General features: G+C 51.8%; 2 protein-coding genes across 2 annotated transcripts; both read left to right on the top strand.

Annotated features, from left to right (window-relative positions):
* Nucleotides 1–3,849: 3,849 nt before the first annotated feature.
* Nucleotides 3,850–4,785, top strand: LOC142076582 (olfactory receptor 14A16-like). The gene has a single exon (XM_075138875.1). It carries the CDS (start codon nt 3,850–3,852, stop codon nt 4,783–4,785), a length of 936 nt encoding a protein of 311 aa, XP_074994976.1.
* A 16,031-nt stretch (nt 4,786–20,816) lies between these two features.
* LOC142076559 (olfactory receptor 14J1-like) lies at nt 20,817–21,752 on the top strand. The gene has a single exon (XM_075138853.1). The coding sequence runs from the start codon at nt 20,817–20,819 to the stop codon at nt 21,750–21,752; it is 936 nt and encodes a 311-aa protein (XP_074994954.1).
* Nucleotides 21,753–26,824: the final 5,072 nt, after the last annotated feature.

Raw genomic sequence — 26,824 nt, 5'->3', positions numbered from 1 at the left:
TTACAGGTCTTTTCCAACGTTAATGATTCTATGATTCTAAGATACTTCATAATAAAGAAGAGATTGTCCTCAAAATTAATATATCATTCATTTTTCTGACTCTGCTAACAGTTTGGAAAGTTTGAAATCTAAACTTTCTTCTAAATGAAATAGTTCTATTTATTTCAATGTTTGGTACTCTCATTGGTGTAAGGAGGATCTCACTTAGCTGTAAATCTTGTTGCAAAAGCTAGATCAAATCTTCCTTCCTCCCTCAGCCTTATAAATTAAGGTACTGTGTTGATGTCCTGCCCTTTAAGGTAATATTTGTTTCAACACCTGAAATAAAAGCATTTGAAACCTGGACTCTAATGATGATAGGGATACAAACTGTAGTGCACAGTTCAGTAACTGTAGTCTCCACAAAAAGCCAATACCAGAAAGTGAAGGCTATAAGCGCCTGTTCCATTTCTTTTGAGTTTCTGTTAAACTATAGATCTATGTACTCCTGCTCTCACCACATTCAGCAGTGGCCACGCAGTACCTTTGTTTCTTCTTTAACTGTTCCTGAAGTAGTGAACGCTCCTGATGGTGCCCTTCAATGGCCTTTCAAGTTCAGAGGGAGTTTCGATCTGGAGCCTTGCTGAGCTTGGAGGATGCTGTCCTTGAAGAGCAGCTGTCCTGAGCTCTGCAACCATGTCACAGCTCTGTCTCCTCAGGAGCAGCTCCAGCTCTTCCTGCCTGTGGCCCTGGCTGAGGCCATTGCTGCACGTTTGGGCTGAAGCCCTGCAGCTGTGGAAGCAGGCAAGCTCGTCCCTGCCCTCAGGAAACCTGGTCCCAAGCGCCCAAGACCCCCTGTGTGCAAAGGCTTTGCTTCAGAGCAGAGACATGGCGTGGACAACAGAGAGCTGAATGTCTTTTGAGCCCTAGGACTACAAAGCCAGACTGAAATGCCTATTTCATTCACGTGAGGATATCCCCCAGCTTGGAGAAATTAGGTCTTTGCTTGTCACCTTCCTGGGAGTCCTGTCTAATGCTGGGACAAAGAAAGGGGATTCTCATGGCCAAGTCTTTTCCTGAGAAGAGAAGGAAGTGTCTCTGCGCAGCTGAGGGAGGGAAGATCAGGGATGACTTCAGGCTGTTTCTCAGCAGGTTCCCCTGGAGCCCCAGGGACCCCTCGAGGGAGCCCCGAGGGGCAGAGCAAGTGCTGCCGTGGGCTGGTCCTCTGCTGCTGAGCTGGGCTGGGCTCCTGGAAGGAGGGAGCTCCTGGCAAGTGGGCAGTGCTGCAGAGAGACAGCTCTGCCCAGGAGCAGCTCCTCTGCAAAGCGCAGCAGGGCTGAGGGCACTGCCTGCAGGCAGCGAGGGGAGGGAGCGAGGCAGAGAGAGCGTAAAGGCAGTCTGGAGTGGGAGGATGCTGAGAGCTCACTGGGGGAGAATTCTTCGCAGCCCTTGACACAGTAAGTCTCTGGCTGCAGGTCAATGCAGCTGCGGTTCCTTGAGGGGTCTCCTCAAGCTGGCAATCCCACAGATGACAGGATCTGTAAGTACAACTCTCAGAGTTTCCCTGCTGTAGAGGAGGAGGACGAGCTGCAGAGCAGGGACTCCCTGCTGCACCATCAGAGGGACAGGCCATGATCCTGCCTTCTCCAAGGGATGGCTGCAGGGCTGTGAAGGTGGGTGTGCAGCCCAGGGCTGTCCTTCCGAGCAGGGTCCCTGTGCCCCAGGGGGCTGGGGGCTGGGCAGGGACTCTGCCACCTGCCAGGGTCAGCACCCAGCCTGCCCAGGGAGCTCCCCACGGTTCTGCAGGGAGAAGCTGTGGGTGGAAGGAGCCACCCCCAGCCAGGCAGGGTCCTTCTGCTGTTGAGAGGGTGCTGTGTGGGTCAGGGCTGCTCAGAGCTTCAGCTCACTCCCAGAGTATTTCCAAGAGGAGGTTTCAAGGAGAAGGTCAACACAAGGATTTCTCTAAAGATAAGGAACTTCCCTGAGTCTGTCTTTTCAATTTCCTACCCTTGGGGGATGGGAGGGGATGAATGATATAGGAGTTCTTAATTTTGCCAGGTCACTGACACTCCTGAACGGTAACTGTGAGTGATCAGTAAGTCTTCCAGGAGCCTCCGAACGTTTTCTCAGCATCTCCTCTACTTACGCACAGCACCAGCATTACCTCTGCTGGAGCCATCAGGCTTAGTCTGACCTGTCCTTTTTTCTGCCTGCGAACAGGAACATGCGCCCAGCCAGTGCCCTGCAAACAGGCAGGTTTCTGTAGGGCTAAGGGGAGTGCACAGAGGTTGGGATGGGCTCTGTGAGCGCTGACAGGGAAAGACCTGGCACAGGGAAACAGCCACCAGGAGGAAAATCTCCAGGCAGCAAGGAGATGATCAGGGAATGAGAGGAAACGAAAACCAGAAATGTGGTGGGAGGGAGAATTCAGAAAACCCTGTCTCACCCCTCCAACCAGACCCATTCCTCTGAGCAAGCCCCCGTGCCTCCTCTCCCACCCAGCCAAGCCTCTGCCCTCAGGGCTGTGGGGTCCAAGGCGTGAACCACCTCCTCTGCAGGCAGAGCTCCAGCAGAGCTGTGGGGCAGCTCTCCAGCCACGTGTCCATTTTCCTCTGCAGAGCACAGGGGCTGAGAGCAGCTGCCCGGCAATGGTGGTGCCTGGGAGGTGGCTGCAGAGCTGGCTCAGGGGAACGCTGTCCTGAGCGCCCGGCTGCCTCTGGCCTGGCCCCTCTCAGCCAGACCCTCGCTGGGCATTTGCTTCTTTCTCCACTTGTCTCTGTTCCTGTTCTTGTTGTTTCCTTCTGGCTGCCAGGCTCTCTGGGGAGGTGGAGTTTCAGCTGCAGAGTCACAGGCTGATCTTGGGGGTCCTTTCATGCAGGTGTGCCCATGGGAACAAGGGTCCCAGCTTTCCTCTCACCTGTGGGGCTGTGGGCAATGCAGTCTGTGGGGCTGGAGAATAAGCTGGCTTTCCCTTCATCAGATGCTCTCGTTAGGACACTTGGCTGCCTCCTTGAGGTTTCCTTCCCAGCTATGAGTTGCCCTCCAGAATGCAAGCCTGTCCCCTAGCACCCTTTTGTTATCTGAAAGCCCCATGGAGAAGCGCAGAGGTGCTACAATGGAGGAAATGCTGTTGGGTTGGTGCAATGAGGCGTGAGTGTCCTGGGCTAGGGGTGGGGTGCTGAGACCTTGAGAAAGGGTGAGACATTTAGCGGTCTGCACTGGATCCCTCTGGGCTCAGTAGTGCCTGCTTGTTTTTCAGGGTAACACAAGAGGGTGATCACCCTCCATCTCATGAAGAACAAGCCCACGGCAGCCCGGAACAAGTCGGAGGGACAGACCAGCTGCCCTCCCTCTGCACTAAGCCACAGGCAATCCTCTTGCCTGGCAGGACTCGTTCTCCCTGAGGGCAGCAGAAATGCTGAGGGTTTCTGACATCCAGGAAAACTCTCCAGGTGAGATGGAGGAGCTTTAAAAACCCCACACCTCTCAAACTGCCTTCTGCTGTCCCCGTTCCTCAGCACTGGGAGTGCAGAGGCTGAGAACCCCTTCTGCATTAGGAGTGGTTTCATCTGACCAAGTCGAACACCAGGACTGACCCTGCCCCACCGTTCCCATGAACCCACTGCTGCAGAGCAGGGCTGACTCCTCAGCAGCCAGCGGGCAGAGGCCCTGCTCCTCACGGCACGCTCGGCCAGCACAGAGCTGCAGCTACGGAGCTGAAGGAAGGTCTCCTGGAAAAGGAATGATGGGTGGGGGGAGTGTAGCAGGGTGAAGGTAGAGAGAAAGGCTTTGATTTTGCTCAGAGAAGTCTCCCCTAACTCTTCATTGACTCTTCCTTTAAGAACAGGACCCCATGCCCAGAGGCAGCAGATGTCCAACACCAGCTCCATCACCCAGTTCCTCCTCCTGGCCTTCGCAGACACACGGGAGCTGCAGCTCTTGCACTTCTGGCTCTTCCTGGGCATCTACCTGGCTGCCCTGCTGGGCAACGGCCTCATCATCACCGCCATAGCCTGCGACCACCGCCTCCACACCCCCATGTACTTCTTCCTCCTCAACCTCTCTGTCCTTGACCTGGGCTGCATCTCCACCACTGTCCCCAAATCCATGGCCAATTCCCTCTGGGACACCAGGGCCATCTCCTACGCAGGATGTGCTGCACAGCTCTTTCTGTATGTCTTTTTGATGTCAGCAGAATTGTATCTTCTCACCATCATGGCCTATGACCGCTATGTTGCCATCTGCCAACCTCTGCACTATGGGACCCTCCTGGGCAGCAGAGCTTGTGTCCTCATGACAGCAGTTGCCTGGGCCAGTGGGTTTCTCAATTCTATCTTTCACACTGCCAATACATTTTCAGTACCACCCTGCAAGGGCAATGCTGTGGACCAGTTCTTCTGTGAAATCCCCCAGATCCTCAAGCTCTCCTGCTCAGACACCTACCTCAGGGAAGTTGTGCTTCTTGTGGTTAGTCTTTCGTTAGCTTTTGTGTGTTTTATTTTCATTGTGGTGTCCTATGTGCAGATCTTTAGGGCTGTGCTGAGGATCCCTTCTGAAAAGGGGCAGCACAAAGCCTTTTCCACGTGCACCCCTCACCTGGCCGTGGTCTCCCTGTTTGTCAGCACTGGCATATTTGCCAACATGAAGCCCCCCTCCATCTCCACCCCATCCGTGGATTTGGTGGTGTCAATTCTGTACGCCTTGGTTCCTCCAGCAGTGAACCCCCTCATCTACAGCATGAGGAACAAGGAGCTCAAGGATGCTCTGAAGAACCTGTTTCTAGAAGTAGTATTTCAGCAGAAGTAAGTCGCTTACCAATTCTCACAAATACTCTCCTACCAATATCAGGCAACTTGTGTCCTTTAGGCAACGTACTGTTAGAATCGTGTTTGTTCCAAAATGTTTGCTTTTATCCTCCTTCTCAAGAGGCTGAAGCCAGTCTGTCTGGCCCAAAGGCCTTCTCTCCATGAGTCTATCACTGCGCTAATGCTGGCCTCCTTTGTGGCATGTCTGTAAATAAAGGGGATTGCCAGCGTGCAGCGTGTGAAGCTTGGGCTCTTCTTTGCACAGTGGAGTGCAGAATACGCTCAGGGAATTGCAGGCTAAAAGGCCCTGCTGTTGGGCTTGGGTGCTGCATTGGCTTAGGGGGACAAGGGCATGGCTTGATGTGTGAGGGAATGAGGGCTGGAGTGAGCCTTCACTTTACTGGTGCCCAATGCCATGGAGATCCTGGACGGTCAAAAGGCATCTGCTTGAGGCTCTCTCACATATGGCAGGGCTGGTCAAAGATGCCCGACCTTCTGATGGGGGATCTGAACCCACCAGGAGAGCACAGGGCATCTCTGGGTCACTGGGTGCCTCGGGGTGGAAAGTGAATGGAGGTTTCCAAAACTTCCTCCAAAAGTGGAGTCACTCAAAGGAAAAGGGCTAACCTGCAGGATGCACAGCCCAATGGGGCTCTGCAATGCCAGAGACGCAGCGGAGACACAGCAGGCACGAGGAAGGCCGCCTGAAGAGTGCTTCACATCATCTTCAGTGAGGAGCCATGGGCTAGATCCAGTGACACACCTGAACACATCCTGAAAGAGCGGAAAGGCCCTGTGATTTCTCGGAGTATCAGAGCTCAGAGCCACGGGAGAAACCTGTCAGGGGCAGTGATGCCAGTCTGGCCAGATCTGCTTCACTCCCGCACCAGCATGGCCAGGATGGAGTCAGCCCATGGTGCCAGGGCAGCTCTGCAGAGCAGCAGCACCAGCTCCGGGCCCTGTGGGCACCCCAGGGGAGGGAGCCAGCAACAACTGGCCAGGCCAGCACGGACACACTCCCCTGGGGAAAGGCTCTCTCTGGAGCAGGGGTTTCCCTGGAGAAGAGTGGAGCAGCACGCGTGGGTCAGAAAGAAGGCAAGAAGCAGGAGAAAGAGGTTTTTCTGTTCAGCAGCTTGGGGCAGCTCCTGTGCCACTGGACCTGGGGGTGGGGGTGGCACCGGCTGTCTGGGGGCTCTTCTGGAAAGGACACAACAGCACACCAAGAGTGACGGAACCAATTCCTTGGGCCATTGCTGGCCTGGAGTCCTGGGAGTGATGGGGAGGATGAGAGCCCCTCCCCACCCCCAGGACCTTCTGGGTCCTTCCGAGAGGCTGGGGCTGTGGTGGGAGTGCCCAGAGCTCTGCAGCACCCTGCAGCAGGCACTGCTGTGGGGCAAGCCCAGGCTGAGACTCCCATGGAGCCTGCTGCCAACCAGCACCCCCAGACCCCTTTCTGCAGGGCTGCTCTCCAGCCACTCCCCTCCCACTCTGTACTTATGTCAGGAGCGTTACTCCATCCCGGGTGCAGAACACGGCATTTGGACTCTTTGAATGTCATGCCCTTCATGATGACTGCTCAGTGCTCCAACCTAGCCGGATCCCTCGGCAAGGCCTCTCATCCCTCGAGAGAGTCAACAGCACCTCCCAGTTTGGGATCATCAGCAAACTTGCTAACAACGGATTCCACTCCTGCCTCCAGATCATTGAGAAATACATTGAACATTGACAAACGTATAGATCTGGCCCCAGGATGGAGCCCTGAGGAACACCACTGGTGACCAGCTGCCAGCCAGATGCAGCCCCGGTCACTGCGACACTTTGAGCCCTGCCGTCCAGCCAGTTCTTCACCCGTGAGTGCTCTGGGAACCCCCTCATCTGACGGCTGCACAACTTGCCCAGAAGGATGCTGTGAGGGACGGTATCAAAAGCCTTTCCGACATCCAGAAAAATGGCATCCTCCGCCTTCCCTTCATCCACGAGGCAGATGACCTTATCATAGAAGGATATCGGATTGGTTAAACAGGACCTTCCCTTTGTGAACCCATGCTGACTGTGCCTGATGATTGCATTGTCCTTTAAATGCCTTTCCATGGCACCCACAATCCTAGAATCCTACAATATCTCAAGTTGGAAGGCACCCATAAGGATCATGGAGTCCAACTCCCTGCTCCTCACAGCACTACCGAAAACTAAACCATATGACTTTCATAAATCTAAACAAATTGGCAAATATCAATTTTTATACAAAAACACCCCCAGTGCTATGAAGATTCCCTTCATGGCACTGAACTATATCTGTCACTCTTTTCTAGTGGCACTAAGAAAACAGAAACAACCTCTAAAATCTTGCTGCAGGGGAGGTCAGAATCAGATGTTGCTTATGGAAAATTTTGTAACAGCCATCTCTAAAACTCTGTATTGCTTTATCTGGAATAAACACCTCTCCTCCTTCAGTAAGTTACGTCATCTCCTTCGGAGCAGGTTTCCTCTCTTTGTACCTAACGTACAACCTTGCAACTGGCATGTTGTGCATCAGAAGAGATCAGCACTTCAAGAACTGCCCTCTCTCTCAACAGTGCAGAGCTCTTGCTGAGCCACTGGTCATACTCAGTGCTAATACACAATAAACTAAACCATTCCATACTCCTTTCTTGTCATTGGACCATTTTTCTGTATAGGCTTGTGCTTATTTTTAATAGCCAGTCGTTGAACTGATGCTGCTAAAATTCCTGCAGAACAGCTGGTTCTTGCCTTGGGACTCTCCCTCTCTACGTACAGTAGCAGAGAAGTCTTGAGGGCATGCATTCCCTTCCCACAATTTTTAAAATAATCAATTGTCATGGTTTAACCCCACCCAGCAACTAAGCCCCACACAGCCACACACTAAGTCCCTGTGGTGGGATGGGGGAGAGAATGGGAAGTGTAAAAGTGAGAAAACTCGTGGGTTGAGATAAAAACTGTTTAATAATTTTTAAAAAGACATAATAACAATATAATAACAACAAAAATAACAATAAAAAACGATTGTAAGGAAAAGAAAAAAAATACAAAGAGAACAAAAAATAAAACCTAAGAAGGACAAACGATGCAAATGAAAACAATTACTCAACACCAATCGCAGTGGCCCCTCCGCCAACCTCCCCCCTAGTTTTATTGCTGAGCATGACGTCATATGGTACGGAATATCCCTTTGGTCAGTTGGGATCATCTGTCCTGGCTATGTCCCCTCCCACCTTCTTGTGCACCCCCAGCCCACTCGCTGGTGAGGTGGCCTGAGAAGCAGAAAACAGCCCTGTGTTATCCACACCGTTTCCAGCACAAATCCAAAACACAGCCCCATACCAGCTACTCTGAAGAAAATTAACTCTATCCCAGCCAAAACCAGCACAGCAATTTATATTATGATCTTCTCCATGCTTTTTCCAGGTACTGAGGTCGGACCAACAGGTCTGTCTGTTCCTGGGTCTTCCCTCTCGCCCTTCTTGCGTACGTTGGAATTACGTTGGCTGGCTGCCAGTCAGTGGGGACCTCCCCAGGCTCCCCAGACCTTTGGTAGGTGATCGAGAGGGGTCCTGCCGTGACATCCCCTAGCTCCTCCAGTACTCTGGGATGAATCCCAAAAGGCCCTGTGGCCTTGTGAACATGCAGCTGATACAACCGGTCCCTTTCAATTTCAAGGTCCACAAAGGGACTGTGCTGCTTTTGGCTGGGATAAAGTCAATTTTCTTTACAGTAAATGGGATGGGGCTGTGTTTTGGATTTGTGCTGGAAACAGTGTGGGTAACACAGGGCTGTTTTCGTTCATGCTCAGCATATAAAGCTGGGGGAAGAAGAAGGAAGGCAGGGACGTTCAGAGTGATGGCATTTATCTTCCCAAGCAACTGTTACGCATGTTGGAGCTGCCCTGCTTCCCTGGGGATGGCTGAACACCCACCTGCCGATGGGAACTGGTGAATGAATGCCTTGTTTTGCTTTGCTTGTGCACGGCTTTTGCTTTACCTGTTAAACTGCCTTTATCTCAACCCACGAGTTTTCTCACTTTTACACTTCTGATTCTCTCCCCCATCCTACTGGGGGGGAGTGCACAAGCGGCTGTGTGGGGCTTAGTTGCTGGCTGAGGTTAAACCATGACATGGACACAGTCACTGTTCCTGCAGTCGTGGTCTTCCAACTGAGAAGACCGGGCAGCCCAAGGTCTATCAGTATTATTAAAGACCAAGGCAAGAGGACACTAGGAAATAGAATGAAGCTGCATCAGGGGAAGTTCAGGCTGGACACGAGGAAAAGGTTCTTCTCCAAGAGGGTAGTCGGTCACTGGAACAGGTTCCCCAGGGTAGTGGTCACAGCACCAAGCCTGTCAGAGTTCAAGGAGCATCTCGACGACACTCCTCTTAGCCATATGGTTTAATTTTAGGTAGTCCTGTGAGGCACAGGGAGATGGGCTCAATGATCTTTATGGGTCCCTTCCACCTCGAGATATTCTATGGCTCTAAGGAAAAGCATGGAATGCCTCCACTTGCTCTTCATCCCTATTAGTCGTCAGGTGACCAACTTCATTCTTTTGACCTCCTCCTCTTGCCATTCCCGTACTTGAAAAAGCCCTTCTTTTTGTCCCTGTGACACAACCCTGGCCAGTCACAACTCTTGTGGAGCTTTGATCTTTTGGGTCTTCTCCCTGCATATATGCGAACCATGGCTCTGTAATCTTCCTGCGAAGCGTGACCTTGCTAGCAGAGATTGAACTGTTTCCTTTTCCTCTCGAGCTCCACGAGGAGTTGGATGCCATTCAGAGGGCATGCCATTCAAATGCCGTTCAGAGGGACCTGGACAAGCTGGAGAAGTGGGCCTGTGTGAACGTCAGGAGGTTCAAGGCCAAGTGCAAGGTCCTGCACCTGGGTCGGGGCAACCCCCGGTATCCATACAGGCTGGGGGATGAAGGGATTGAGAGCAGCCCTGCCGAGAAGGACTTGGGGGTCCTGGTGGAGCAAAAGCTGGACATGAGCCAGCAATGTGCGCTCACAGCCCAGAAGGCCAACCGTATCCTGGGCTGCATCAAAAGCAGCGTGGCCAGCAAGTCGAGGGAGGGGATTCTGCCCCTCCATTCTGCTCTGGTGAGACCCCACCTGGAGCACTGCGTCCAGCTCTGGAGCCCTCAGCCCAGGAAAGACATGGAGCTGTTGGAGCGGGTCAGAGAAGGGCCACAAAAATGGTCAGTGGGATGGAACGCCTCTGCTGTGAAGAAAGGCTGAGAGAGTTGGGGTTGTTCAGCCTGGAGAAGAGGCGGCTTTGAGGACACCTGAGGCAGCCTTTCAGTACTTGAAGGGGGCTTTTAAGAAAGATGGGGAGAGACTTTTTAGCAGGGCCTGTTGCAATAGGACAAGGGGGAATGGTTTTAAACTAAAAGAGTGTAGTTTCAGACTAGATAGAAGGAAGAAGTTTTTTACAATGAGGGTGGTGAAACACTGGCACAGGTTGCCCAGAGAAGTGGTAGATGCCCCATCCCTGGGAACATTCAAGGTCGCGTTGGACACGGCTCTGAGCAACCTGCTCTAGCTGAAGATGTCCCTGCTCACGGCAGGGGGGTTGGACTAGGTGACCTTTAAAGGTCCCTTCCAACCCCAACTATTCTATGATTCTATGATACTGATCCCATTGCAGATATTGATATCATTACACATACTGATGCAGATGATTGTGGTTTAACCTGGCAGGCAGCCAATCACCACACAGCTGCTCACTCACTGCCCCCCACCACAGTGGGATGGGGGAGGGAATCAGAAAAAAAAAAAAAGTAAAATTTGTGGACTGAGATAAAGACAGTTTAATAGAACAGAAAAGAAAGCAATAATAATAATAATAATAATAATAATAATAATAATAATAATAATAATAGAATATACAAAATGAGTTATGCAGAATGCAATTGCTCACCACCCGCCGACCGATGTCTAGCCAGTCCCTGAGCAGCGATCGCTGCTTCCTGGACCGCACCTCCTAGTTTATATACTGAGCATGACGTCATATGGTATGGAATACCCCGTTGGCCACTTGGGTCAGCTGTCCTGGCTATGCTCCCTCCCAGCTTCTTGTGCACCTGGCAGAGCACAGGAAGCTGAAAAGTCCTTGACTTTGTATAAACACTACTTAGCAACAACTACAACATCAGGGTGTTATCAATGTTCTTCTCATACTAAATCCAAAACACAGCACTATACCAGCTACTGGGAAGAAAATTAACTCTATCCCAGCCGAAACCAGGACAAGATACAATTACCTTTACAGTTGCCATTACCAATACCATTAGTGATCCCAATACCAGTAAAGAGACAGTGATACCATTACAGGTAGTCAAACCAATACCGAAGACCATCAGTGGTACAGACACCGGCAGAGATGTGGTTGCTGATACTATTTCAGCTAGAGAAAGAACTACTCATAGAACTATACACAAACCAAATACACGTACACACACAAAACCTGCTGGACCAACCTGATCTCCTTCTATGACCAGGTGACCCGCCTACTGGATGAGGGAAAGGCTGTGGATGTGGTCTACCTGGACTTCAGTAAAGCCTTTGACACTGTTTCCCACAGCATTCTCCTAGAGAAGCTGGTGGCTCATGGCCTAGACAGGTACACGCTTCGCTGGGTAAAAAACTGGCTGGACGGCCGAGCCCAGAGAGTTGTGGTCAACGGAGTTAAATCCAGTTGGCAGCTGGTCAAGAGCGGTGTTCCCCAGGGCTCAGTACTGGGGCCGGTCCTGTTCAATATCTTTATCACCGATCTGGATGAGGGAATCGAGTGCTCCCTCAGTAAGTTTGCAGACAACAACAAGCTGGGTGGGGGAGCCTCTGGGCCAGTCACAATGGGGTGCTTCTGCCACTCATTCCCGGTTAGGCTCACTTCAGCCTCCAGTACAGTTAACTCTTGGGATCCCCCTGTCACTCCAGAAATACAAATGGGTTCTGCCCCTTTAGAGCTTGATGGCATCAGGGTGCACTGTGCACCGGTGTCTACGAGAGCCTTATACTCCTGTGGCTCTGATGTGCCAGGCCATCGAATCCACACAGTCCAGTAAACCCGGTTGTCCCTTTCCTCCACCTGGCCGGAGGCAGAGCCCCTCTAGTTCTGGTCATAGTATCTGTTTCTCACTTCTTGCAAATACGAGTCAAGAATTTCTTCATTACAATTACAATTCGACGTAAGATCAGCCCTTCTACTCTGTCTGGGGAACTGTTCACTGGAAACTGCACCATTATGAGACAGGTTTTTCCTGAAAACTGGAGCAGCATTTTTTCTGGGAGAACCCCCTTGTGTCATTGTTTTTCCTTGCAACTCACATACCCGTGCCTCTAGGGTCAAGGTAGGTTTTCCATCGCACTGCCTCATGTCCTTTCCGTGGTCACGCAGGTGAAACCACAGGGTGCCCCGAGGTGTGTACCTTCTATATCCTCTCTCTTGAGCAGAAGAACGCTGACTCCTAATGGCTGAGATACTGATCCGTACAGGTGGAGAATAGGACGTATCCTCTTTGAGTTGCTGGAATTCCGGGACAATTTCTCCAGAGCCGAGACAAGGGAGGAGGAGACAATTTCTTCGTATTCCAGGAGTCTGCCAACCACGTCATCTACCATTGGTGCTTCTTCCTCTTTCCAGCACAGTACTGCCAATGAACTGGCATGCGACGCTGGTGCGCTCCGTACCAATTTGCGCCACATGATTCGTGTGCACTGGACTTCATCTGGATCTTTGCGTACTTGCTCATTGTCCAGATCACTATAAACCACCTCCAGCACACCTAATTCTCTCAGGTACTGGATACCTCTCTCCATAGTGGTCCATTTGCCTGGGCGATATAGAACATCTTCCTTGAAGGGATACCTTTCCTTCACGCCTGACAGCAGTCGCCTCCAGAGGCTGAGGGCTTGTGCCCCTTTTCCAATTGCTTTGTCAATGTCTCCGTCCCTAGCAAGGGATCCCAGCTGTTTGGCCTCCTTCCCCTCTGATTCCAGGCTACTGTCCCCACTATCCCAACATCAGAGCATATCGTTATGGTAACCTGGTAATGATATGCTCACCTGGACGACGGCTGAAATCTTTCTGCATATCTCACAACACATTCAGGGATAGGGATCGGGTGGTTTCCGCCTCGTTTATGAGTTCTTCCTCTTCCTCCTGCCCTCCTCGTGATGGTCCTGCTTTTCCATCATTCCTTTCTAAATGACTTGACTTCCACTTACAAGATTTCTTCTGTACAAGGGCTACGGATACCAGCAAGGGTTGGTCCTCTGCTTCAGCTGCAGCACCCGTCGTGGGGGTTGGAGCAGCTGCAGTGCCCGTTGCAGGGTTTGGAGTAGCCGCAGTGCCCATCGTGGGGGTTGGAGTAGCTGCAGTGCCTGTCATTTTGTCATCAGCTCCGGAGACCTCCTCTCCCCCTTGAGGGTTCTGAATAGTGTTGAACAGGGCTCGGTAGGCATGGGCCAGGCCCCAGCCCCTTGCAGTAATCTGGGTCTCTCTGGAATTGCCAGGGTGACAGCATACATTTTCCAATAATTTTACTAGTTTTTCAGGATTCTGCACTTGTTCAGGTGAAGCTCCAAAACATTGGAGGTGACCACTGTCCTAGGCACTTGCCCATACTATCCCACATACCCTGCCACTCATAACTATCCAGCCTCGGGGCAGATCTCTGGGTGGTATTCGTAAATAGTTGTTTAACCTTAAACAAGGCCTGAAACATATTCAGAAGACATAGCAATAGGAACACGCCGGTTTGAGCACCCCAAGGATATTCAAAATCCTCCAGAGCTTTTGTAATCAGTCTGGAGGAGAAGGGAAGGTGAAGGAAGCTATCTCCCCTGTAAATTGGCTCTCTGAGGGGAAGGGGTAAAAAGTGTAATTATTAATAGTTTCCAAAAGATAGCTCCCGAAGAACAGGGGTGACGGCAGTGCTGGGTACAGTCTCCTGACCAATAATTTTATCATAACATAAACCAGTGTCACACAGTATAGCAAAGCGATGACCTTAATCCATTTCCCCACATAAATACTGATAATCAGCAGTATATACAGCCAGTAGGGAGCTACAGACCAAAACTCCAAGAACAGATCCAACAAATCTGAGAGCAAATAAACCAACATTGTGACCAGCGACTACTAAACTGATATAATAAATATTTATTACGAATTTTTTTTAACCCGTTCAGGTCAGATGTGTCGTTATCTCAACCCTTCGAGCCCCACGTTGTGTGCCAAAACGGACTGTTGTGGTTTAACCTGGCAGGCAGCCAAACACAACGCAGCGGCTTGCTCACTCCCCAACCCCCCGCAATGGGACCGGGAGAGAATCAGAAGGGTAGGAGTGAAAAAACTCGTGGGTTGAGATAAAGACAGTGTAATGGAACAGAAAAGGAAAGGAAGAAAAAAAAAAAGATAGAATATACAAAATGAGTGATGCACAATGCAATTGCTCACCACCCGCGCTGACTGATAACCAAATAGCAATCGTTACTTCTTAGAGCATGCCTACCATTCATATACTGAGCATGACATCACATGGTATGGAATACCCCGTTGGCCAGCTGGGCTAGCTGTCCTGGCTGTGCTCCCTCCCAGGACTTGTTATTTTTTTGTAAGCTGAATGTCCTTGACTAGCAGGAAACTTAGTGACAATTGAAAACATCACTGTGTTATCAACATTCTTCTAACAGTAAATCCAAAACACAGCACTAGGAAGAAATTTAACTCTATCCCAGCCGAAACCAGGACACCGAGCCGTGTTAGATCTGATGCTGGTAAAGGAGAAAGGCGTATGTGGAGTCGTGAACCTATCAGTAGTTGAGTGCTGTGCCCACATGCCGAACGTGTCAGGACCCCTTCAAGGCCAGATCAACAGAATGACAAAAGTAGCAGAGGACTCAGAGGCAATTGTTGCTGCACTGGGGACTAATTGGTTGGGGAAAGTTTTCGATGTGTTTGGGTTTTCTTTGTCAGGATGGCTAACCAGCCTTCTCCAATCTCTCATAATGGTTGTAGTTGTGATTGCTGTGATTTGTATTGTTATACCTTGTGTTAAAGCACACAACAATGAAATCCATATTAACCATGGAGTATACTCCCTTGATATCTGTTTGTATAATTGGTGTTCCTTTAGACTCTGTTGGTACAATTGATGTTCCAGTACAACATTAAACTGAGAAATGATGATTCACGGTGAGCACCGACCTCACCGAGACTGCGCTCCCTTTTAACTTTGGAGGCAAGAGGTGACTGTACAACCACTCCAAGGAAACCAGTCGAATGGTGACTGTGGTCAGGGGGTGAATAGTATGGCGAGTGCACCCAGCCCGATAAAAGACCAGGGGCATCAGGACCACTGCATCCTAGCTTTTCAAGCCCTTAATTTTGCGTCTTTAAGGTGGCAAGTGCCGACCATCACGTACACAGTTTGGGTCAGTAATTATGGTCATGTATACACCTCGGGCAAGGAGTAAGAAAGTTAAGGCCCTCAGCCACTCAGAGTTGACCACAGGTCAGATTCAGCTGGGGTATAATGAAACATGCCCACCGGAGGGCAAGTTGAGTCGGTCCTCCTCGGAGCAGCAGGTCTGCAGTCGGGAACCCTCCCCTTGGGTGGGGACGCTGCCCAGGGAAACTCCTCGAGGTTGAGAGCCCTCATCTTATAGGTCAGTGACTGTGCACATTTTAGATGCTCATTTCGAAAGCTGGCAGTGTAGTATTAATTCATCATACACCATCCTGAACCTATAGCTTACTGATGTCGTCAGAGTGTTGAATGATTTTGATGAGCCTCATTTCGAGTTACGTTGCTGCTAAACAATTTTTGTTTAAATACAGTTTATTTTTGAACCTATCACCTGCCTAGTTTGATTTTGTGAGCCTCCACAACATGGGGACACTGCAAGGCACAAGGGCATGGAACAGATGTTGGGAAAAGGGACTGCTAGGGGTCCCCAGTGCAGGTTCCCAACAAAGGCTGGGGAATCACCAACCATGGGTCAGGTCAGCTGTGACTTTGTAGAGCTGAAACCTGAAAACCTCCAGAGATGGAGAGCACAGAGAGTCTCTGGGTGTCCTGCTGCACTGCAGCATCACCCTCCTAGCCAGTTTCTCCTGAGGCCCAGTCTGAAGGCCCTGGGAAGAAGCTTGTGGCTGTTGTCTCTGCCATACCATCTTCCATTGCAGAAGAGCTTGGCTCCACCACCTCTCCAGGCAGGTGTCGCCTGCTTTTAGACTGCCCTGTGCCTCCCCTTCAGCAGACTAAAGAGGCTCAGTTGCCTCAGCCTCTCCACACAGCTCATGCGCTTTAGGCTCCTAAGCCCATGGTAACAGCCTTCCTCTGGACCTTCTCCAGTTTCTCCATCCTCCTTTCAAGATGGGAAACCCATGGGCTCCTAAGGCATCCACCAGAACTCCCATGCCCTTCTCCTCAGAACAATCCTCAGCCAGCCAGGTCCCAGCCTGTCCTGATGCACGAGGTTCTTCTGACCCAGTGCAGACCTTGCCCCCTGGTCTGAAAGGTCCCTCTGGAGTGAAACTCCAACACATCAGCAGTTAAGGTTTGTGGGCCAGTGTCTCAAACAAGATACCAAGATGGGGAATTGCAGGACACTCCAAGGACTGAAAGAGAATGATGTGTTTAATGGAGCTGCTACCCAAGGTTGAAAATCAGCAACCATCTCAGAAATGCCAAAAGAGGGAAGGAAACAAGAAATGGATAGTCAATGGGGAAAGGTTTCAGAGGGTAGGCTGTTCTTTTTGGAGGATATTAGGATAAGAAAAGAGAAGCACTTGTAATTTTAAGGGATGAAGAGAGAAGCAAAGGATGCTGTTGGCCTTCTTTGCTGATGGCTCCCATTTTGCCTAATGAAATCCAAGGACCACCAGAGCCTTTCCCATAGAGCTGTTACCCAGCCACACAGCCCCTGGCCTCTGTCATTGCATGGGATTGGTGCACCTCAAGGCAGGATTTGCAAATTTGTGTTTACTGGACATCATGATGTTACATTTTGCAAATCCCTCTGGCCTGTCTTTGTCCTTTGGGATGGCAGGCCTGCCCTCCAGTGCAATGTCTGTTCTCCTCAATATGGTGTCCATCTGCAAATGCAATGAAAAAGCACTTGCTCATCTCCTCCAGGTCATTAAAAGCACGTTAAAGAGGGCAGGTGGCAGGACAGACCCCTGCAGGACCCTATGAGCTCGATGCCTCCAGGCAGAGTACCACGCATTGATCACGTTCCTCTGAGCCCGACCATCCATCTGGTTATTTACCCATCCACTTATCCACCCATGCAGACCACAATATCCGAACTTGGGCACAAGAATATTGGGGGGGTGATGTTGAAAACTTCACTGACTTCCAGGTGAAAAGACAACCACTGGTCTCCCTGTGTCCAGCAGTCCTGTCCTTTCATCACAGAAAGCAAAGAGGAAGGTGAGAGACAAGCTAAATCCAGTAAATCCAGTCACCTTCTCTTTCAGACCCCCAGAAATGGGATCTGAGGGAACACGATCTGGGGCACAGCCTTCCGCTCCTCTGCACATCCTTGGGGCAGTTTTGAAAGGTGCGTGCAAGGTTTGGGTGCTGCGAGTCATCAGGGAATCCCCACAGACACCACCACCTTTGAAAGATGATGGAGAGTGGCTTCACTGTGACCTTGGGCTGCTCTCTCAGCTCCCTGGGATGCCTCCCCTCCTGTCCCCTCGACTGGTAAGGATTGCATTGGCTCAAGTGATCCCTGACTTGATCCCCATGCACCGCTGCTTGATCTCCTCCAGAGTCCTGCCCTGAGTCCCAGAGGCCTGGCAGACCTTGCTGGGGAAGCCTGAGGCAAAGAGGACACCGAGAACCTCAGATCTATCTGCTCCTGCTCTCACCACATTCAGCAGTGGCCACACAGCACCTTTGTTTCTTCTTTAACTGTTCCTGAAGCAGTGAACGCTCCTTCTGGTGCCCTTCAATGGCCTTTCAAGTTCAGAGGGAGTTTCGATCTGGAGCCTTGCTGAGCTTGGAGGATGCTGTCCTTGAAGAGCAGCTGTCCTGAGCTCTGCAACCATGTCACAGCTCTGTCTCCTCAGGAGCAGCTCCAGCTCTTCCTGCCTGTGGCCCTGGCTGAGGCCATTGCTGCACGTTTGGGCTGAAGCCCTGCAGCTGTGGAAGCAGGCAAGCTCGTCCCTGCCCTAAGGAAACCTGGTCCCAAGCGCCCAAGACCCCCTGTGTGCAAAGGCTTTGCTTCAGAGCAGAGACGTGGCGTGGACAACAGAGAGCTGAATGTCTTTCGAGCCCTAGGACTACAAAGCCACACTGAAATGCCTATTTCATTCACGTGAGGATATCTCCCCAGTTTGGAGAAATTAGGTCTTTGCTTGTCACCTTCCTGGGAGTCCTGTCTAATGCTGGGACAAAGAAAGGGGATTCTCATGGCCAAGTCTTTTCCTGAGAGGAGAAGTAAGTGTCTCTGCGCAGCTGAGGGAGGGAAGATCAGGGATGACTTCAGGCTGTTTCCCAGCAAGATCCCCTGGAGCCCCAGGGACCCCTCAAGGGAGCCGCGAGGGGCAGAGCAAGTGCTGCCTTGGGCTGGTCCTCTGCTGCTGAGCTGGGCTGGGCTCCTGGAAGGAGGGAGCTCCTGGCAAGTGGGCAGTGCTGCAGAGAGACAGCTCTGCCCAGGAGCAGCTCCTTTGCAAAGCGCAGCAGGGCTGAGGGCACTGCCTGAAGGCACCGAGGGGAGGGAGTGAGGCAGAGAGACCGTAAAGGCAGTCTGGAGTGGGAGGATGCTGAGAGCTCACTGCAGGGAGAGATCTTCACAGCCCTCTACATGGTAAGTCCCTGGGTGCAGGACAATGTAGCTGCTGTTCCTGGAGGGATATCCAAAAGCTGGTACATGCCACAGCAACTATGATCTTTCAGGAGCACTCTCACAGCTTCCCTGCTGTAGAGGAGGAGGAGGTGCTGCAGAGCAGGGCTTCCCTGCTGCTCCGTCAGAAGGAGAGGGCATGACGGCTGCCTTCTCCCGGGCACTGCTCCAGGGGGTGAAGGTGTGTGTGCAGGCAGGGGTGGCCAGGGCTGTCCTTCCGAGCAGGGTCCCTGCGCCCCAGGGGGCTGGGGCAGGGACTCTGCTGCCTGCCAGGGTCAGCACTCAGCCTGCCCGGGGAGCTCCCCACGACGCTGTGGGGAGAAGCTGTGGGTGGAAGGAGTGAGCCCCAGCAGGGCACGGTCCTTCTGCTGTCCAGAGGGTGCAGCGTGGTTCAGGGCTGCTCAGGCTTCTCCATCACCCGGAGGACATTTGCAGAGGGTCACGTTAAAGATGGGTGTCGAGGTAGGGGATTACCTGAAAGGGAAGAAGTGTGTGCTTTGAGTTTTCTCCCCTGGGTTGGCTGGGTGGGCAGTGGGAGATGGGAATTGATTGCTCTGCTCTGGAGTAGGCAATGAGACCCCAGTTCTCGTTAGGACTTGCCTGAGCTGCTCCTTAGCCCCTGCACGCACCGAGATGCCCCTGGGCAGTGCCCTGCTGACAGGAGGTGTCTGCAGGGCAGAGCTGAGCACGCAGCAGGGCGGATGGGCTCTGTGAGTATGAAGAGGGAGGAGCCGTGAGGGCAGAGAAACAGGTCCTGGCCCAGAAGAGCTCCAGGCATCAGAACCATGGGCAGCGAGGAAGAGAGAACTGCTCGCAGAAAGGCCATGGGAGGAGGGGTTCAGGCACCTCCCTGCCATCCCCTGCAGTGCAGATGCTTTCCCTGGAGCAACCCCCTGCTCTCCTCACTCACACGGCAGAGCCTCTGCCCTTCATGTCATGGACACTTGGCCATGAGTTGCCTTCCCAGCAGCCTGACCACCAAAGAGGAGAAAAACTCAAGGCTCTGACTATGTCTCCCTCCCCTGCCTCCCTTGGCAGGGGAACTTTGGCACGTTCTCCTCTTCTCCCTGACGCCCTTGTTCTTACTGTGACACTCACTGCTGTGGGGGGTGAGGATTCAAGTGCACCTCAGACACCAACGCTGTGTCTACTGTCATGCCCGTATGTCCGTGGAGGAAAAGCATCCAACTCGCACCCTGTTAACCTTTGGGGCTCTGGGTACTGCAGTGTGCGGCTGGCACACATCTCACCCTCCCTCCAGGACACAGGAAATTTAGGAGAGTTGAGTCTTTCCTTGGGAGGTCCTGCTGGGCTGCAGGCTGCCCTCCAGTAGGGCAAAGCTCTCCCGGGGCACCTCTATGTCATGCAGGAGACCCATGGAGAAGATACCTCGGTGCTAAGGCCATTGAAATGCTGCTGGGTGGCTGTATGTGGGCAGCTGTAAGGAGCCCTCTGTGTCCGTGGTTGGGAGGGGAGAGCTGAGATCCTCCTCAGGTACGATGGGGTGAGGGCTTTGGAGATGTGCACTCAGAACGTGGATTCCTCTGCTCCCAGCAGTGTCCGGTTTCGTTTGGGGGGAATACGCGAGTGCCATGATCCTCCAGCTGAAAGAGCCGCCAGCACAGGGCAGCTGAGATCAGGGCTGATGGACAGAGCGGCTGTCCTCACTCTGCACTGAGGGACAGTCCCTTTGCCTCTCAGGACCCACACAATTTCACTTGCAGTGCAGCAGAAATGCCCGGGATTTCTGCATTAGAAACACTGCTCAGCTGTGGTGGGGCAACCAGACCAGAAGGCACAAACCAAAACCCCACAGCTCTGCTCTGCAGGCAGGTGAATTGGCAGCGACAATGCTGAGAAGCTCTTTGATATCACGAGTGGATTTAATCTGAGATCACCCCATGTTCCTGTTTACCTGTTGCTGTGGGGCAGGACTGACTCCTCCAGAGCCCAGAGCAGAGCCTGCGGCTCCCTGGGGCACCCTCAGCCAGCACCAACCAGAGCTTGTGCAAGGGACCTGCCAAAGGTCTTTCTGAATGGAGAGAGACACTTTGGGGGTGTCCTATGAGAAATGGCTTTGCTTTTGCTCAGAGAAGTCTCTCCTAACTTGTCCCTGTCTTTTCCCTCTTGGACAGTCCCCCATGCCCAGAGGCAGCAGATGTCCAACACCAGCTCCATCACCCACTTCCTCCTCCTGGCCTTCGCAGACACGCGGGAGCTGCAGCTCTTGCACTTCTGGCTCTTCCTGGCCATCTACCTGGCTGCCCTGCTGGGCAACGGCCTCATCATCACCGCCATAGCCTGCGACCACCGCCTCCACACCCCCATGTACTTCTTCCTCCTCAACCTCGCCATCCTCGACCTGGGCTGCATCTCCACCACTGTCCCCAAATCTATGGCCAATTCCCTCTGGGACACCAGGGCCATCTCCTACTCGGGATGTGCTGCCCAGCTCTTTCTCTTTGCCTTCTTGGCAATGGCAGAGTATTATATTCTCACCATCATGGCCTATGACCGCTATGTTGCCATCTGCCAACCCCTGCACTATGGGACCCTCCTGGGCAGCAGAGCTTGTGTCCACATGGCAGCAGCTGCCTGGGGCAGTGGGTTTCTCACTGGTCTGCTTCACACTGCCAATACATTTTCACTTCCCCTCTGCAAGGGCAATGCTGTGGACCAGTTCTTCTGTGAAATCCCCCCACTCCTCAAGCTCTCCTGCTCACGTACCTACCTCAGAGAAGTTTGGTTTCTTGTGGTTACCCTTTCTTTAGCATTTGTTTTTTTTATTTTCATAATGGTGTCTTATGTGGAGATCTTCAGGGCTGTGCTGAGGATCGCCTCTGAGCAGGGGCGGCACAAAACCTTCTCCACCTGCCTCCCTCACCTGACGGTGGTCTCCCTGTTTGTCAGCACTGGCATATTTGCCAACCTGAAGCCCCCCTCCATCTCTTCCCCATCCCTGGATCTGCTGGTGACAGTTCTGTACTCAGTGGTACCTCCAGCAGTCAACCCCCTCATCTACAGCATGAGGAACAAGGAACTCAAGAATGCCCTCAAGAACCTCATTCTAGAAGTAGTATTTCAGCAGCAATAAGCCGCTTATAACTTTTCATAAATATTCTCCAATTGATCTCAGGCAACTTGTGTCCTTTGGGCATTGTACTGGTTATAATCGTGTTTGCTCAGAAATGTCTGCTTTCATCCTCCTTCTCAAGAGGCTGAAGCCAGTCAGTCTGGCCCAAAAACCTTCTCTCAATGAGTCTATCACTGCGCTAATGCTGGCCTCCTTTGTGGCATGTCTGTAAATAAAGGGGATTGCCTGCGTGCAACGTGTGCAGCTTGGGCTCTTCTTTCCACAGTGGAGTGCAGAATACGCTCAGGGAATTGCAGGCTAAAAGGCCCTGCTGTTGGGCTTGGGTGCTGCCTTGGCTTAGGGGGACAAGGGCATGGCTTGATGTGTGAGGGAATGAGGGCTGGAGTGAGCCTTCACTTTACTGGTGCCCAATGCCATGGAGATCCTGGACGGTCAAAAGGCATCTGCTTGAGGCTCTCTCACATATGGCAGGGCTGGTCAAAGATGCCCGACCTTCTGACAGGGGATCTGAACCCACCAGGAGAGCACAGGGCATCTCTGGGTCACTGGGTGCCTCGGGGTGGAAAGTGAATGGAGGTTTCCAAAACTTCCCCAAAAGTGGAGTCACCCAAAGGAAAAGGGCTAACCTGAAGGATGCACAGCCCAATGGGGCTCTGCAATGCCAGAGAGGCAGCGGAGACACAGCAGGCACGAGGAAGGCAGCCTGAAGAGTGATTCACATCATCTTCAGTGAGGAGCCATGGGCTGGATGCAGTGACACACCTGAACACATCCTGAAAGAGCTGAAAGGCCCTGTGATTTCTCGGAGTATCCCAGCCCCAGAGCCATGGGAGAAACCTGTCAGGGCAGTGATGCCAGTCTGGCCAGATCTGCTTCACTCCCGCACCAGCATGGCCAGGATGGAGTCAGCCCATGGTGCCAGGGCAGCTCTGCAGAGCAGCAGCACCAGCTCCGGGCCCTGTGGGCACCTCAGGGGAGGGAGCCAGCAACAACTGGCCAGGCCAGCACAGACACACTCCCCTGGGGAAAGGCTCTCTGTGGAGCAGGGGGTTCCCTGGAGAAGAGTGGAGCACCACGCGTGGGTCAGAAAGAAGGCAAGAAGCAGGAGAAAGAGGTTTTTCTGTTCACCAGCTTGGGGCAGCTCCTGTGCCACTGGACCTGGGGGTGGGGGTGGCACAGGCTGTGTGGGGGCTCTTCTGGAAAGGACACAACAGCACCCCAAGAGTGACGGAACCAATTCCTTGGGCCATTGCTGGCCTCGAGCCCTGGGACTGATGGGGAGGATGAGAGCCCCTCCCCACCCCCAGGAGCTTCTGTGTCCTTCCGAGAGGCTGGGGCTGTGGTGGGAGTGCCCAGAGCTCTGCAGCACCCTGCAGCAGGCACTGCTGTGGGGCAAGCCCAGGCTGAGACTCACATGGAGCCTGCTGCCAACCAGCACCCCCAGACCCCTTTCTGCAGGGCTGCTCTCCAGCCACTCCCCTCCCAGTCTGTACTTGTGTCCGGAGTGTTACTTTACATTTTTACATTTAAAAAAGAAATAATAATAATAATAGTAATAGTAATAGTAATAGTAATAGTAATAGTAATAGTAATAGTAATAGTAATAATAATAAATTGTAAGGAAAAGAAAAATAACAGAGAGAGAGAAATGTAAAACCCAAGAAAGATAAATGATGCAAATGAAAACACTTGCTCACCACCAACGGACCGAAGCCCAGGCAGTGCCCCCCCGCCAACCTCCCGCCCAGCTTTATATGCTGAGCATGACGTCATATGCTATGGAATATCCCTTTGATCGGTTGGGGTCAGCTGTATCAGCTGTGTCCCCTCCCACCTTCTTGTGCACCCCCAGCCCTCTCCCTGGTGAGGTGGGGTGAGAAGCAGAAAACAGCCCTGTGTTATCCACACTGTTTCCAGCACAAATCCAAAACACAGCCCCATACCAGCTACTCTGAAGAAAATTAACTCTATCCCAGCCAAAACCAGCACAGCAATTTATATTATGATCTTCTCCATGCTTTTTCCAGGTACTGAGGTCAGACCAACAGGTCTGTCGTTTCCTGGGTCTTCCCTCTCGCCCTTCTTGCGTACGTTGGAATTATGTTGGGTAGCTGCCAGTCAGTGGGGACCTCCCCAGGCTCCCCAGACCTTTGGTAGGTGATCAAGAGAGGTCCTGCCGTGAGATCCCCTAGCTCCTCCAGTACTCTGGGATGAATCCCAAAAGGCCCCATGGCCTTGTGAACATGCAGCTGGTACAACTGGTCCCTTTCAATTTCAAGGTCTACAAAGGGACTGTGCTGCTTTTGGCTGGGATAAAGTCAATTTTCTTTACAGTAAATGGGATGGGGCTGTGTTTTGGATTTGTGCTGGAAACAGTGTGGGTAACACAGAGCTGTTTTCGTTCATGCTCAGCATATAAAGCTGGGGGAAGAAGAAGGAAGGCAGGGACGTTCAGAGTGATGGCATTTGTCTTCCCAAGGAACTGTTACACGTGATGGAGCCCTGCTTCCCTGGGGATGGCTGAACACCCACCTGCCGATGGGAACTGGTGAATGAATGCCTTCTTTTGCTTTGCTTGTGCACGGCTTTTGCTTTACCTGTTAAACTGCCTTTATCTCAACCCACGAGTTTTCTCACTTTTACTCTTCTGATTCTCTCCCCCATCCCACCGGCGAGGAGTGCACAAGTGGCTGTGTGGGGCTTAGTTGCTGGCTGAGGTTAAACCATGACATGGACACAGTCACTGTTCCTGCAGTCGTGGTCTTCCAACTGAGAAGACCGGGCAGCCCAAGGGCTATCAGTATTATTAAAGACCAAGGCAAGAGGACACTAGGAAATGGAATGAAGCTGCATCAGGGGAAGGTCAGGCTGGACACGTGGAAAAGATTCTTCTCCAAGAGGGTAGTTGGTCACTGGAACAGGTTCCCCTGGGTAGTGGTCACAGCACCAAGCCTGTCAGAGTCCAAGGAGCATCTCGACGACACTCCTCTTAGCCATATGGTTTAATTTTAGGTAGTCCTGTGAGGCGCAGGGAGATGGGCTCAATGATCTTTATGGGTCCCTTCCACCTCGAGATATTCTATGGCTCTAAGGAAAAGCATGGAATGCCTCCACTTGCTCTTCATCCCTATTAGTTGTCAGGTGACCATCTTCATTCTTTTGACCTCCTCCTCTTGCCATTCCCATACTTGAAAAAGCCCTTCTTTTTGTCCCTGTGACACAACCCTGGCCAGTCACAACTCTTGTGGAGCTTTGATCTTTTGGGTCTTCTCCTTGCATATATGCGAACCGCGGCTCTGTAATCTTCCTGCGAAGCCTGACCTTGCTAGCAGAGATTGAACTGTTTCCTTTTCCTCTCGAGCTCCACGAGGAGTTGGATGCCATTCAGAGGGCATGCCATTCAAATGCCGTTCAGAGGGACCTGGACAAGCTGGAGAAGTGGGCCTGTGTGAACATCAGGAGGTTCAAGGCCAAGTGCAAGGTCCTGCACCTGGGTCGGGGCAACCCCCGGTATCCATACAGGCTGGGGGATGAAGGGATTGAGAGCAGCCCTGCCGAGGAGGACTTGGGGGTCCTGGTGGAGCAAAAGCTGGACATGAGCCAGCAATGTGTGCTCACAGCCCAGAAGGCCAACCGTATCCTGGGCTGCATCAAAAGCAGCGTGGCCAGCAGGTCGAGGGAGGGGATTCTGTCCCTCCATTCTGCCCTGGTGAGACCCCACCTGGAGCACTGCGTCCAGCTCTGGAGCCCTCAGCCCAGGAAAGACATGGAGCTGTTGGAGTGGGTCAGAGAAGGGCCACAAAAATGGTCAGGGGGATGGAACGCCTCTGCTGTGAAGAAAGGCTGAGAGAGTTGGGGTTGTTCAGCCTGGAGAAGAGGCGGCTTTGAGGACACCTGAGGCAGCCTTTCAGTACTTGAAGGGGGCTTGTAAGAAAGATGGGGAGAGACTTTTTAGCAGGGCCTGTTGCAATAGGACAAGGGGGAATGGTTTTAAACTAAAAGAGTGTAGTTTCAGACTAGATAGAAGGAAGAAGTTTTTTACCATGAGGTTGGTGAAACACTGGCACAGGTTGCCCAGAGAAGTGGTAGATGCCCCATCCCTGGGAACATTCAAGGTCGGGTTGGACACGGCTCTGAACAACCTGTTCTAGCTGAAGATGTTCCTGCTCACGGCAGGGGGGTTGGACTAGGTGACCTTTAAAGGTCCCTTCCAACCCAAACTATTCTATGATTCTATGATACTGATCCCATTGCAGATATTGATATCATTACACATACTGATGCAGATGATTGTGGTTTAACCTGGCAGGCAACCAATCACCACACAGCTGCTCACTCACTGCCCCCCAACACAGTGGGATGGGGGAGGGAATCAGAAAAAAAAAAAAAAAGTAAAATTTGTGGACTGAGATAAAGACAGTTTAATAGAACAGAAAAGAAAGCAATAATAATAATAATAATAATAATAATAATAATAATAATAATAATAATAATAATAATAGAATATACAAAATGAGTTATGCAGAATGCAATTGCTCACCACCCGCCGACCGATGTCTAGCCAGTCCCTGAGCAGCGATCGCTGCTTCCTGGACCGCACCTCCTAGTTTATATACTGAGCATGACGTCATATGGTATGGAATACCCCGTTGGCCACTTGGGTCAGCTGTCCTGGCTATGCTCCCTCCCAGCTTCTTGTGCACCTGGCAGAGCACAGGAAGCTGAAACGTCCTTGACTTTGTATAAACACTACTTAGCAACAACTACAACATCAGGGTGTTATCAACATTCTTCTCATACTAAATCCAAAACACAGCACTATACCAGCTACTGGGAAGAAAATTAACTCTATCCCAGCCGAAACCAGGACAAGATACAATTACCTTTACAGTTGCCATTACCAATACCATTAGTGATCCCAATACCAGTAAAGAGACAGTGATACCATTACAGGTAGTCAAACCAATACCGAAGACCATCAGTGGTACAGACACCGGCAGAGATGTGGTTGCTGATACTATTTCAGCTAGAGAAAGAACTACTCATAGAACTATACACAAACCAAATACACG

This window comes from Calonectris borealis, unplaced genomic scaffold (assembly GCF_964195595.1).
Source record: "Calonectris borealis unplaced genomic scaffold, bCalBor7.hap1.2 HAP1_SCAFFOLD_66, whole genome shotgun sequence".
Classification (NCBI taxonomy): Eukaryota; Metazoa; Chordata; class Aves; order Procellariiformes; family Procellariidae; genus Calonectris; species Calonectris borealis.
The sequence above is the reverse complement of the archived record's forward strand: the minus strand, read 5'-3'. Positions and strand labels throughout refer to the sequence as shown.

What these genes read in the sequence shown, in the direction of transcription:
- LOC142076559 (XM_075138853.1), top strand. Translation starts at nt 20,817, where the DNA reads ATGTCCAACACCAGCTCCATCACCCACTTCCTCCTCCTGGCCTTCGCA.
- LOC142076582 (XM_075138875.1), top strand. Translation starts at nt 3,850, where the DNA reads ATGTCCAACACCAGCTCCATCACCCAGTTCCTCCTCCTGGCCTTCGCA.